The sequence below is a fragment of the Conger conger genome, chromosome 10, assembly GCF_963514075.1.
Source record: "Conger conger chromosome 10, fConCon1.1, whole genome shotgun sequence".
NCBI lineage: Eukaryota > Metazoa > Chordata > Actinopteri > Anguilliformes > Congridae > Conger > Conger conger.
In genome coordinates this window covers 35,985,410-36,000,248 of record NC_083769.1, presented here as the reverse complement: position 1 = coordinate 36,000,248, position 14,839 = coordinate 35,985,410, and the positions used below count along the sequence as shown (strand labels likewise).

Sequence of the window (14,839 nt, the reverse complement as noted above, 5' to 3'; positions counted from 1 at the left end):
CCTGCTCTGCCACCGCCCTACAACCTGTGCCCTTGACCCTATCCCCTCTTCTCTTCTCCAAACTATCACACCTGACATTCTCCCATTTGTCACCTCCCTTGTCAACTCCTCCCTGTCTTCCGGCTGTTTTCCGGCATCCTCCAAGAGGGCCCACATCACTCCGCTGCTAAAAAAGCCTACCCTGGATCCCTCCATCATCCAGAACTACCGCCCGGTATCTCTTCTTCCTTTCCTTTCTAAAACTATAGAACGAGCCGCTTCTACTCAACTTTCTTCCTTCTTTTCTAACAACAACCTGCTAGACCCCCATCAGTCTGGCTTCAGATCGGGCCACTCGACAGAGACTGCGCTCCTCTCCGTCAGTGAGTCACTTCATGCCGCACGAGCAGCCTCCCTCTCCTCTGTCCTCATTCTTCTAGATCTCTCTGCTGCCTTCGACACTGTGGATCACTCCATCCTCCTGTCTGCCCTGTCAGCAACGGGCATCTGTGGCACAGCCCTGGACTGGATTGAGTCCTACCTCTCTGGTCGCTCCTTCCAGGTTGCCTGGGCTGGTTCGGTATCGACACCTCGGCCCCTCGCCACAGGAGTTCCCCAGGGCTCAGTCCTTGGCCCACTTCTTTTTTCTCTCTACACTCGCTCCCTTGGCCCTGTGATCACTGCACATGGGCTATCCTACCACTGCTATGCGGACGATACCCAACTCTTCGTCTCGTTCCTGCCGTCTGATACGCAGGTTTCAGCCCGTATCTCTGCTTGCCTGAGGGACATCCAGAGCTGGATGGACAACCACCATCTAAAGCTCAACCCAGGTAAAACTGAAATGATATTCATCCCTGCTAATACCTCTCCCCATCTGGATCTCTCCATTTCCCTCGGGGATACCACACTCACGCCGTCACCCAGTGCAAGGAACCTCGGCGTGGTGATGGACAGCAGACTGTCCCTTTCCGAGAACATTGCGGCGGTGACCCGGTCTTGCAGGTTCTTCCTATACAACATACGGAGAATCCGCCCCTTTCTCACCCCCTACTCGACCCAGCTCCTGGTCCAAGCGATGGTTCTGTCCTGCCTGGACTACTGCAATTCCCTCTTGGCTGGCCTCCCAGCGTCCGCCATCAGACCCCTCCAACTCATCCAGAATGCAGCAGCTCGTCTGGTCTTCAACCTTCCCAAATACTCACATGTCACCCCCCTGCTTACTTCCCTCCACTGGCTGCCTGTCATGGCTCGCATCAAATTCAAAACATTGGTGCTAGCCTTCCAAGCAGTTAAAGGGTCTTCAAAAATCATCAGACCCTACACCCCTGCCAGACCTCTTCGTTCAGCCTCCACAGGCCGCTTGGCACCTCCCCCTCTCAGAACCTCCACCTCACGCTCACGACTACCGTCTGTTCTGGCTCCACGGTGGTGGAACGAACTCCCCGTTGAGGTCAGAACTATAGAATCTCTCCCCACCTTCAAGCGCAAGCTGAAGACACACCTCTTCAAGCAGCACCTCTCCCCATCCCTCCCTACCTCCCTGTGAACCTTAATTGTTGTCTCTGTGACTTGCTTTGTGTATCGGTATTTTTAGTTGGCTAGGTAAGCAGTGTTTGGATAGTTAACTTTGGTGACTTTTGCTCTGTTTGTTTGTTTGTTTAAAAAAAATAAATAAATAAATAAAATGGCCCTTATCTTTGTTGTACAGGTAGCAGTTGAAATTGTACTTACCTCTAGGGTCTTTCAGCGAACTTATCCCTGGTTATGGGTATGCACTTTGTTGTACGTCGCTCTGGATAAGAGCGTCTGCCAAATGCCAATAATGTAATGTAATGTAATGTAATGTAACATATCATCTGCTGTAACTACTTTCATTAGCTACAGTTGTGTTCAAATAAATAGTCACCCTACAAGTTTTCAATGAGGTTGAGGTTGGGGGATTGTGCTGGCCACTCCATTACCTCAATCCTTTTTGTCTATTACCAAGACACTGCTTGCTTACTCATGTGTTTGCCGTTGTTGTCTTGTTGAAACACCCATTTCAGGGGCATTTCCTCTTCGGCATACAGCAACATAATCTCTTCAAGTATGTTGGTGTATTCAAACTGATCCCTGGTATACAAACCCAACACCGTAGTATGAAAAACATCCCCATACCAAGTAAAGTATTTGCCATGCAGAAATATCACTACTACTAATAACAGTGGTTCATCAGGTTACTGATGTTGTACTGCTATTTTCTTGAACACAACTGTACATCATACCTCCAAAATTGATTCCAGTCTGTAAAAATATCTGCAACTGAAACACATCCCTCTGCTCTCTTGGCATCCCACAAGGCTATATTAGGGGCCTTGCTTTAGTCCAAAGTGGAACTTATTGGACGATGTCATGGGTCCTACTACGTCTGGTGTAAAGCAAATATAGCATTTCACAGCAAGAGCATCATAGCAAGAGTCAAACATCGTGATGGTGTGGAGATGCTTTGCTGCCTCTGGATCTGGGCAGCTTGCCATTATTGAAGGAACCATGAATTCTACTCTGTATCCAAAAATTCTTTACCCTTTTAAGTATCGCCCCTTTTCTTTACACACGCTTGAAACTGACAGGCTGTTGTTTTTTGTTTGTGCATTTGCCCAAGTCCCTCACTTGTCAAATATTCCAGTATGTTGCACTTTCAAATACAATTGGTGATGTTTTGGACTATGACATAACAAACCAGTTATCATTGTATAGAAAAGTTTTGTTGGAATTTATATTTAATACAATTTATTTATTGTTTTTTAAATCTGGCTCATAGTGAGTCAGAAAATACCGCAGTTTAAATATTAAGTAATACGGCAAAATCTTTCATTTGAAGTAGAAAAGCATCAGGTAAATGCAGCAGCATTTTAGAAAATAGATATGGCTCAGGCAGTAAGAGCAGTCGTCTGGCAGTCGGAGGGTTGCCGGTTTGCTTCCCCGCCTCGGCTGTGTCGAAGTGTCCCTGAGCAAGACTCCTAACCCCCAAATGCTCCTGACGAGCTGGTCGGTGCCTTGCACGGCTGCCAATCGCCGTCAGTGTGTGTGTGTGAGTGTGTGTGTGTATGAATGGGTGAATGAGAAGCATCAATTGTACAGCACTTGGATAAAGGCGCTATATAAATGCCAACCATTTACCATTAAATATATACTCACCAAGCACATTATTATGAAAATTTTAATTTAATAGGATTAATTTTTACTTTATGACACCTACTTATTCCTGTGATTATCTAATCAGCCAATTGTGTGGCAGCAGTGCAATGCATACAATCTCATCAACCATCAGATTGGTGGAAAAAAAACATCAGAATGAGGAAAAAACATGATCGAAGTGACTTTCACCATGGAATGATTGTTGGTGGCAGACAGGGCTGTTTGAGTATCTCACAAACTGCTGATCTCCTGTGATTTTCATGAGTTTTCTTCTTCTTTCTTCTAGAGTTTGCAAAGAATGGTGCAGCAGTTTTGCAGACAGAAACACCTTGCTTAATGAGAGATGTCAGAGGAGAAGATAGACTGGTCGAAGCTGACAGGAAGGTGACAATAACACAAATAGCCACACATTACAACAGTGGTATGCAGAAGAGCATCTCTGAACACACAACGCATCATAAGTGGACTACAGCAGTAAAATTCTAAAATATAAGTCTAATAAATATCTAATAAAGTGCTCACTGAGTGTATATTTTATCAATGTTATTTAGTATAGATTGTGTGCTTTCTAAATTGCGTAAATGTCATTTTGAAGTCATGCTTATGGCAACATTATGAGTGTTGACTTGTCAGAAATAAACACTGTTTTGGCAACAGAATTGAGTGATCATAAGACTTACTGGACAAGCGCAGTCTGCATCACTGTACATATAGTTGACTTTTAGTGTCAGCAAAGTGATGTTTCACAGGGCCTACGTCTAGATTTACTCATTAAACAGACACTGTTGTTTAGCATGGTTTTTAGAATTGGGCAGGTAATGAGGCTTAGTAAAAGCACTCTGGTCCAATCAAAGCTAAGTGGTATACAATGCCAGGAACTGAATCAGTAAAAACACATCCTGAAGAGGAAAAAGTCAGAGGAAAAATGTGCAACTTGCAATGGCAGCATATTAACACCACAGATGATAGAGGATGACTAGAGAGTGCTGTAAACTGCAGATTAGAGCCATGAGCAGCATTAGTTTAACAATAACGCTAATTCAGTATACTTTTGCATTACACCACCTGTGAAACCCCCCCCCCCCCAAAAAAAAGCTAAAATTGGTATTATAAGCAAGGGTGTCAATAAATCAGTGGTGGAAAAAAAAACTGTATTTTTTATTATACATAATACATACATAATACTGTCATGCATTATACAGCATAAATTCAGACCTATGATTTATTTGGAAATGGGGTCAGAACTGTGAAATGCTCTTAACTGTGAAAGTGCTGTCAAAATACACCAGCTTTATCAGATTAAAACCAACAATAAACCAATTTAAGCAATAATTTAATTATGATATAATTTTTTCCCCATATGAGCTTTCAGAGATAGATCATTGTCAATATTGTTTATGATATGCAGCCTTTTTGTTCAAATTTTATAAAACTTTTATACAAATATTACTGTGTGTTACACACTTACTGTTTAATGGTACATATATTTGATATATATTAAACATCCAGAGATAGATATTCAAGCAATACAGCAAGCAAGGACTAGATTTACTTCAATGTCAGTTAAAACAGCTAATCAGGTGACTTGGGTTTGATCCTATATTTTAGCCATTTCAGGTCAATGTATAGACAATAAGCTCAGCTCAGCGGAGTCTTGGGGCACACAGAAGAAGCACTTGAGAGGCAGGTGTGTGCAGAGTACACTCATTTGGTTAGAGAAACACTGACAGCTGGAGACGAATGGGCCAGCGGCCAACACAAACTGATCTGACAGGTTTCAGCTTCACTGTGAGCACTGATTAAGGACACAGGTATGAGGTACAAGTACCCGAGACCTTGTAGATAGACTTAACCTTAGCTAATGAAATCATGTTGCCAATTCTGAGACATAGCTTTAAAATGTGTATTTAATAGGTAAAACGTCTATGTTGCTCCACGTAGACTTTCAACAAGTTAGTGGCCAAGGGGTAGAGTTAGCCGATAGGTAAAGAAAAATGCAATGCAGTTAGTGCTACTTATTGCGCAACAGCTGTTAATGCTATCCGTGCCGTATTAGGCCTAAGGACTGATTTAAGGCATTAATGCAAGTCAAGTAACTCCACTACCACACCCAAGTAGATAGAAAACTCAGTTAATGGTGGTACAAATACACAAAACCAAGGCATGTGGAAACAAGTGAAAACAATGTTAGAGAGAAAGCGAGACTTCAGGTTTTCCCAACAGGAGCAGCATAGGTCAACAAGACAAGAATTATAGAAATGTAACTTCAATGCTAAGGTCTCAGATATGGAACTACGCAATGGACAAAAACGGAATCTTTTGGGTAGGACTAAAGAGAAATGTTCGGAAAAGAATTAGTTCAGTTCAACTGACAAAAGGAAAGAGTTGGAGGTCCTCCAAATGAGAAGATATGATAATGCAATGCAATGTATGATCTGGAACAAATTGTACAACCAAGTATTCAACTAGGGCAAGTGCTGTAGGAATTAAAGTGCAAGGAACTCACACTACGCACTTCAACTCCTAGGTAGGCTATTTAAATTCCATGGTGTTACAGATATTGTTCTTTTGTTGTGTTGACAGTACTAGGTTGGATGGCCTGATGATGTCATAATCATAAGCACCAATCTGATATAGCACCTCAGAGAATTCCATAGCTGCTGACATTCAGGCAACATTCAGGGGAGCTCTCAAATGCTCTGAATCCTACTGCTGTACTGCTATGTTCTACTGCTATACTGGCTACAGCCTCTGATTTTAACCTCTTAAAGAAATGGGTCTCACAAGAGGCATCCAACACAAGCTCACAAGCACAATGACATGTTACATTTTTAGTTGCAAAACATGACATTTCAGCTGTCAAATAAGTTTTCACAAGATATTTTAACCAGGTTTCATCTCTGCTACATTAGGCCTGGTATTTGAGGATGCACCTGATTTTGCTTGTGTAATCAAAGCATGTTATGGTGTCAAGATCATCATGCACAAATTAAGATGAGTAAGAGCTGATTAAACAATGCCATGGTTGGCATTTATATAGCGCCTTTATCCAAAGCGCTGTATAATTGATGCTTCTCCTTCAGCCATTCATACACACACTCACACACTGACGGTGATTGGCTGCCATGCAAGGCACCAACCAGCTCGTCAAGAGCATTTGGGGGTTAGGTGTCTTGCTCAGGGACACTTCGACACAGCCCGGGCGGGGGATCGAACCAGCAACCCTCCGACTGCCAGACGACTGCTCTTACTGCCTGAGCCATGTTGCCCCCATAAAAAAAAAAAAAAAACTTTTTTTCCAGAACTTTTTTCCAGAACTTATGGATATTCATAATTTGAAAGTAAGGTGGATATGTGATAAACAATTACTACAGTGACCAAAAAGCCAGCCACCCAAGCCACTGTCTGTTCAGGCTTCTACCATCAGACTGTAGTGAAGAATCCAGTCCCAGACAAATAGATAAAAACAGTTTCTATCACCAGATAATTTGGTTGTTTAGAAGGTGTCCAGCTGTCTTGTCACAGTTGTCCACTGCATAAGCCTGTGGCCTGAACTCCTCTACACGTTTGAAAGACTTTTATTTTGTCCACTAGATGGCACAAAATGCCAATAATATGGAGAAACAAATGCAGCTGTACCAGCGTGCTTGGCTCTCTTGTACAATGCTTATTTTGTAGCCATTTAAGTTGTAAAGAAATAAAAACATGAAAACATGCTCATCAAAGTAGATTAGCAGACATAGCCCTGGTGTAACTTTAATTTAAGTAGGTTTAATTCATGCAGGACATTGGAGATCGCTGAAAATCAAAAGGAAATATTAAACAATAGTCCACTGGCCGTGAGAGAAGTCAAACACACAAATCAATTCAGAGGCTAAATCCAGAGAGTATCACAAGACTAATACAAGGGGACATGACACATTCATGGAGGTAAACAATAATTTATTGGACGCTGGTTTGCATTTGTGTAAAATATGGCAATATAGTCTTTTAAAAATGCATAACACTACGAGAGTGCAATTCAGTGTGTGTGTGCATGCAGCAAAGGTGCGTGTGTATGTGTGTGCATGTATGACTGTGTGTGATACACACCGTAGCTCACTGTATCGATGCACTAAAATACACACGGTCAGTGCCTAAACCGCAGGCAGTAACTATGGCACAGGGTAAGTACTTATGGCACGGGGCAGTATCTGTCGATGGGGCAGTGTCTATGTGCCATCAACTGTCCCTAAAAGAGATTCATCTTCCTACCATCAATATTGGAAGTATAGGGTTGGATGGTGTGGAGATAGCTTAGATACTGGTTGCAGGTATATTTGCTATAGCTGTGGTTTTCAAGGCAGGTCAATGAGACAGAGTCAAGAAGCAAGGATATAGCCTGGGCATTGGTGGAAGCTAGAGAGGCTGCTGAGTGGGTACTGTAATGGCATGTATAGGACTGCTGTGTACAGTATAGGGGCTTTAGCTGGAGTATGGGTGCTGTGTATTGGGGCTTTAGGTTTTTAGCTCGGGTATAGATGCTGTGTGTAGATTTTAAGCTGGGGTATAGGTGCTGGGTGTAGGTTTTTAGCTGGAGTATAGGTGATGCGTGCAGGTTTTTAGATGGGGTATAGATGCTGTGTATATGTTTTTAGCTGGGGTACAGGTAATGTGTGTAGGTTTTTACTTGGGGTATAGATGCTGTGTTTAGGTTTTCAGCTGGGGTACAGGTGATGCTTGTAGGCTTTTAGCTGGGGTATAGGTGCTGTGTGTAGGTTTTAAGCTGGGGTATAGGTGCTGTGTGTAGGTTTTTAGCTGGGGTATAGGTGATGCGTGTGGGTTTTCAGATGGGGTATAGATGCTGTGTATATGTTTTTAGCTATGGTACAGGTAATGTGTGTTGGTTTTTAGCTGGGGTATAGGTGCTGTGTGTAGGTTTTTAGCTGGGGTACAGGTGATGCGTGTAGACTTTTAGCTGGGGTATAGGTGATGCGTGTAGGTTTTTAGCTGGGGTATAGGAGGTAAGCAGAGAGCCTAAAGCAGAGCAGGAATATCAGCAGTATGTGGAGGAGCTATAGCTGGGGTATTGGTGGTATGTGGAGGGTGTCCAGGGCACGGTGGTACAGTTCACGAAGCGCTCTTAGTAGCTGCAGGCGGCAAAACATTTGGTTGAAGAGGTGAGGCATCGGCTCCTACAGAGAGCAAGAGAGAGATATGTCGGTTTAGAGATGTGATTGGGGGGAGGGGGAAACAGTGACAGAAATAAGAGGCAGGAACACAGAAGCCAGGGTCACATGGTCTCTCAAAACCTGTGCCATCAATTTACTCTTGATGGACAGGTGAAGCGGTGCTGCTCAGAGCTCAATTACACCTTAAGCTGCATGGATATCACATTCACTGTCAATTCGGTAGGACCAATGCCAAGCATGTTCTCTCCTTCAACGCGCGCAATGTCTGTCATTGTGTCTCTTAACACCGTGTTTGACAAATCAGGCTCGCACAGACATGAGTCAAAGGATGCCGCTTTGTGATCAGCTCAACAGGCGATCGATAGGGGTTACTGGTGCACAGTCAACCAGCCAACAGAAACCCTCACAATCTTGGGCAACACTGGAGAAAAATGTGTGGCACTGGCCTGCACTGACACAGACCCCACGATCTCCAGACCCCCGGAGCCCATCCACACAGCGGTGCCATAACAGCTGAGCCACCCAGCAGCCCCGAAACCCCTTTCCCAGTTGACTGAAAAACCCTAGTGGCGGAAATACCATTGAAATTGTGACCTGTGATAACAACCTTTGCACATCCGGCTGCTGTGTGGGTGATACCAGAAAACTATTTTCAAGCGCATGGAAACAAAAATGAACCATGCTCAGTTTAAATAACAGTTTAGAAACAGGTCAGATGTTCCACAGAACTTACGAATATTTTACTGTCATGCAGGGTTTTGTTTTTGGCAACTACATAAACCAAAATTGGTGGTATTTTCTTTTCTTTTCTTTTTTGCATGGATTGTGCATTACCATTATGTATCCTAGATTCACTCTATTTCTGGTATCACAATAGTACATTTTGGGGTCACAGAAATTGCATGATTTTTTTTATTTATTTTTTTTGTATAATTTGCACTTCAGACTATATCAAGTGAAACTGTTCAGTCATAAGGGATGTAGGTTGGTAGCCATGCTTCAGATGCCACTGAGCAGCTGAAGCAAATAAAGGAACGCAAAGATGGTAAGCTCACCCCAAGGACGTGAACTCTGTTGTAGTAGGAGCTGAAATCCTTACTGAGAGAAACCAAGAACCTGCAGACCTACAGATACACACATACTGCACATAAGTGATTGCATTTACATGCACAACATACATGTATTATACGTACATGGACTACATTCCATTAGTTTTTTACATTTTTTCCAGATTGACTTACAAAAATTTAAAACATGCTGTCCTCAAGTTTTACAAAGAAGAATAAAACCCTGAAATCCAAAATATAGACAGGTGTATACACAGTAAATACTGCCAAATCACACAAATTACACCTGAAACTGAAGCTACCTTCCTCATCCACAGACACGCTGGAGAAGACATGTTACCTGCTCTGTTTTCAGCGTTGCTCTCGCCCCTTCTCCCCTGTGCTCCAGAGCTTGTCCCGATTGGTCCAGTAATTCAGAAAACGGGATGAGGTAATTAAATAGCAGAAGCCACTCTCCCTATATAAACAGCAGGAAAAAAAACAAAACAATGGACTGAGTCTGTGAACAAAACTTATGGTTTTAAAACATGGTTTTAATTTCATGCCTCATGTTCATTTTTCCGGAATCAGTGGTCTATCAATTGCACTGCATCTCCGGTGTGTTGCTAAATTATATCAGCTAATCATATCTGCAATTATCTTAGCATCGTAATACCAATAGGTTGCTTAAGCTATTACTGGCTAATATGGCCCCAGCATTATTGTGCAGCAGTAGCAGATATCTATGGTTGAATGCAGTAGAACTGACACAGCTTATTAGTTGAATTACTGTACCTCTTCCTTCAATGCAGAGAAATCCAGCTGAGACCCGTCAGGGATTTCTGGGTAAAGTCCTGTGAGACCACATACAGTCTATTTTTCTTATGTAGGTAAAGAATCATTACCACTATATCAAACTGGTACACATATCTGGTATACTGTAACTGGGAGACTGTCTACTCTATATCAGTGGTCTCCAACCCTGGTCCTGGAGAGCTAGGTCTGCTGGTTTTTGTTGTTACTCTGCACTTAATTAATCGATTAGAGCAGTTGATTACACACTTAACTCACCTCACCTGGTTACCTGGATCGCAACTGGGTGCTAATTTTAAGGTGAAAACAAAAACCAGCAGACCCAGTAGCTCCCCAGGACCAGGGCTGGAGAACACTGCTCTACAGGCAATATCGCATTGGCCCCTCTCTCACCTTGCTCCACCGCTCGCTCGTAGCTGTTGAAAAGTGTGTGTAGCCGGGCGCAGTTGTACATAATGAAGACTCCACCTCTTGGTCCCTTGGTGGACACACCCCCTTCCCTCTGTACATCCAGGGTCACCTGTAAAACCATGTGTCAGTCGCCACAAATAAAACATACAACAAAAACCCACATATGCATCAATGGATGCATGCAACTCACTGGACTTGTGTGAGCTGTAGACAACAGCTCAAACCTCACTGTGGCAGAGGTCATGACCCTGATGATCTCATCCCAAGTCTGCCCTGGAAATGATGAGGTGGTTCAGAAACACATAATTGTATAAACAAAAACACCCTTACACACAACCCAACATAAAAACATGTTTTCCCAGAGACAGAGACCAATCATACCTTCAACTTGCTCTCCATACTTCATCTCAGATGCCTCTTTCATCTGCATTCTTCTTAACCTCCAGGGAGAGAGTGGCACAGTGAGACACACTCGCACCGAAACTCCAGTGGTCTTTAAGGGCAATGCAGCATGGATAGATGTTTTGCTGTTTTTCCACTAATGTGTGATTGGAATGGCTGTAGAACAGTGGTGCAATGGCAAGCACAACAGTCTCAGTTTTCTTTAAATTCTTCCCTTTTTATTGTGATAAATAAAAAAGCTATGTAGCAGAATCATGTTAACTATCCAAGTCACAAGTCTTATTTTCTTGCACAATGTTGTACCTAAAGCAAGTACCTGCGGTCAGGTTCCTATACAAATAAAGGCTGATAATAAATGATAATTTGACCTTTATTTCTGGGAACTGTACAATATTTTTGTTTAATAAATGCTACAACGGACAAGTGTTTAGTTTCATTAGTGCAGCGCAAACCCTCCAATTGGTGTCCTCAGCAACAATGGTCTTATTCAGACACTGACTATTGGCATATCAGTTCTGAATTTATCTTCCCCAATTGTGATTCATCATATCAATATTTGGCAGGTGAATCAACTTGGCTTACCCTCAAATACAGTACTTTTCTGACCAGAGTTTATATCTGTGAGGACATAGAAATTTCTGGCAAGCAAGGCTATCAATATACAAAGAAGAAATACAGAATATATTAATGAAATGTGACCCACGAGCATACTCACTGGATATACTGGGCCGCACTTAGCTGAGTCCCAGGGGTCTTTACTTGTCCACAAACCAGGTGTTTCTGAGTGGGAAAGAAATTATTATTTCATGTAGGCAGGGGCCAGCAGGCATCATGCGCTTCCATGTTCAGAGTAGTGCAGGAGCAGAATTTCTGTTTGTTCTGTTGTTGCTCACCTGTGTGAACGTGGCACCACCTGCTCTCCAAAGCACAGCCATCTGTTGCTGACGGAACTCATCCTGACAGCAGGTGACATGGAAAACGGCTGCCACAGGGACCTGGAGCACACAAAGACAGAGTTATGTATGCTACAGGATATATGATGCAAAATACAAAAATGTAAACAAAACAATTTTAGCATCCCCGGAATACAAGTTTGTGTGTTGTGTGCCAACTACCTAACTGGTGGCAGGCTAGCCAACCTTCTTCTTCAATTCAGGAGGATTCAGGAGGACAACATGTTTAGTATTTTGTTGAATATCCTTTGCATGCCATGACTTCCTGATGTTTGTGACCTATCAACATCATCAGATTCGGAATATCTTATTTTCAGGTTGTCCTACAAGCAACATGACGACTTTCATTTACATAACATAGCTGTGTCCCAAACATTATGGTGCCCTGAAATGGGGGGACTATGTATAAACACTGTTGTAATTTCTACATAGCGAAACCAAAATGTATAAATGTATGCCCTTTATTAAGATATGACAATGTGCACTTTAACTACGTGTAATTTTTTTTATTACAAATCTCTAATTGTAATTTCATTGTGAACTGGCTCACCTGGAAGCCCAACGCAGCTCTCTGCAGTTCAGCCAGCTGAAGCACACTGTCTCTTGGCACTGAGCAGATGTAGAAGTAACAGACCCATTACACATACAGATCAAAAACATGCAGAATACACTTTCATCTCACACTGACCCAAAACATGATATACAGACTACAGAGAACAGAAAAATACTTAGTTCTCAGGTAGAATGCGCTCACTCTCACTCCTCACTCACTATTTACCAGTGCAGGTGCCCAAGTTGGGGTCATATCCTTGCAGCCTCTTCTCCTCAACTACTCTTTTCAGGTTTATCTTCACAGCCACATTTTCCTCCCCACTCCTCCCGTTCACCATCCCCTTTCCTTGACTGCTGCTCTTCTCTTTCTCCGTCTCTTGTTCTCTCTCTCTGTATGGGGAATTTAGCAAGGCCTCCCAGAGCTCCTCTTCTCTCTGGTCATTAGTAGAGCTGGCAGGTACTGTTGACCAATCTATGCCTAGTAATTTTAGGAAGACAATGATTTCACACCCCTCTGGTAGGACAGGACAGTAGGAGACAGAGTACCTGAAAAAGAAGACAATGTTAAACACACACACTCATGCGCACACACACACACACATACACACACCTAAAGCCTCCTTACACTCACCCCTGCCTCTGCAACAGTGCACCCAGATGATCAGCCAGCAGCAGTGTCCGTAGTTGCCCCAGGGTCAGGGAGTCAGGGGTGAGCATACTTGGTCTCTGGTGCAGAGTTGGACAATTCAGTACCACACCTACCTGTTTATTACAGGAGGGTTGTACATACTTAGAGGTTCTACACAACACATCCTGAAAAGTGGCTACACGGTCAATTCGCAACCTAAGCCCTTCCTCTATCACCTCACCCCCCGCAATGGGCAATACCCCATCACTGTGGGTGGACAGAATTCTGTCCATCACATCAGGAGGAACCTGAAACACACAAACACACACACACGGGGTGTGAACAGAAACAACTCAGTTGTTACTTGTACAAGCCAAATTACTTTTACAGTGACCCACATATAGAAGCTGAAAGCAGTGAGGTGTTAATCATTCTTGCCGCTGGGGTAAAATGTGATTATTCAACCGAACTGATGACAATGTCAAAAGTAACAGCATGGACAAATACCAAGATCATTCATACTTAATAGTAACAAATGTTGGTAAGACAAAAAAAGGAATAACCTAAGACAGCATGCTAATATGTCATAGTTCAGTCTATCAATGATTGTGTCGTGAGCTGACAGTCCATGTGAGTCGATACATGCATTAAGACCATAGCAGCCCACTCAACTGAAATGTTAATACTAAAAATATAGCTACATATATACCAACCTTTCCGTCCCTGAATAGTGTGGTCAGTACGGTTGTGGGTGATAGGAAATCCCGATTTCGAAGATTCTTTGCGCTACTTTCCTTAAACCATAGCTTTTCTGGCTCATGCGTGCTCCTCAGCCCGGTATGCCCATCATCGGCAACACTGTCCAGCTCTCCGCGTAGAGCGGAGCTCAGCGCTAGGACTGTCGACCTAATCCGAAACGGCGACCCTTCCTTGTTTTCCATCACAAACTTAAAATATGAACATTATTCCTGCTACACACACCAGTTATATGGCTACTTATGTTACAAAAAGACAGCTAGGCTTTTAACCCCTAAAATATCACGTATTCTCGTACCCAGTTATCTTCCCATGAATTGCCAGTTAAATATTTAGCCTTCTCGACGCGGAACCCAATAGTGTCCTTACTTTGTTTCCGTGAGACCTATTTTCTTGTATCACAAGAGGAAGTAGCCATCTCTTCCATTATGTTCTTCCTTCTAAGCAGTGATGCCAACTTAGCAATTTTCAGAGTACCCTGGCAACCTTCTTTAAAAAAAAAAAAAAAAGAAGCACCTAGCAACAAATGTAGCTACTTTTTAAATTTTATTTGGAACTTTTAGCAACTTTTGAAAAGTGACTCAAACGTTAAAACGGCTGCAAAAGTGCATTGTGAGTGACGTCAGCATTAGTGACGGCTCAGCTCAATAGCCAGGCACAGGCAGCAACAGCAATTGTTGCATTGTTGGCTGACGAGACAAAGTTTTTTTTTTTTGCTCAAATCATAACGCATTCACCTCAACTTTTTCGTCATTACGTAATGACGTCATTCAGCAACTTTTAGCGCCTTTTCCTGAAAATTAGTTGGCAACACTGCTTATAAGCTCTTTGGTTTTGTGTATAGAATTGTATGGTGCACAGACCGCATACAGCATAGAAATTCCCAGTCGTGTACTGTGGTATACGCATGTGTAAATGGTTATAGCCTATGCCAAATATGTATAAAAA

General features: G+C 42.8%; 1 protein-coding gene across 1 annotated transcript; it reads right to left on the bottom strand.

The window, feature by feature from the left end:
• Positions 1-7,084: 7,084 nt before the first annotated feature.
• dalrd3 (DALR anticodon binding domain containing 3) lies at positions 7,085-14,270 on the bottom strand. Its single transcript, XM_061258041.1, has 13 exons — positions 13,849-14,270; positions 13,139-13,443; positions 12,734-13,053; positions 12,506-12,564; positions 11,896-11,997; positions 11,718-11,782; positions 10,982-11,040; positions 10,791-10,873; positions 10,583-10,709; positions 10,172-10,230; positions 9,738-9,854; positions 9,386-9,454; positions 7,085-8,333 (listed from the first exon to the last, which is right to left on the bottom strand). The coding sequence occupies exons 1-13, from the start codon at positions 14,074-14,076 to the stop codon at positions 8,214-8,216; spliced, it is 1,713 nt and encodes a 570-aa protein (XP_061114025.1). The 5' UTR covers positions 14,077-14,270; the 3' UTR covers positions 7,085-8,213.
• Positions 14,271-14,839: the final 569 nt, after the last annotated feature.

What these genes read in the sequence shown, in the direction of transcription:
- dalrd3 (XM_061258041.1), bottom strand. Translation starts at nt 14,076, where the DNA reads ATGGAAAACAAGGAAGGGTCGCCGTTTCGGATTAGGTCGACAGTCCTA. An exon ending in CAACTTGGGCACCTGCACTG is followed by an intron (nt 12,565 to 12,733) that starts GTAAATAGTGAG and finishes ACATCTGCTCAG; the next exon opens with TGCCAAGAGACAGTGTGCTT. An exon ending in AGTGCGGCCCAGTATATCCA is followed by an intron (nt 11,041 to 11,717) that starts GTGAGTATGCTC and finishes CTCTCCCTGGAG; the next exon opens with GTTAAGAAGAATGCAGATGA.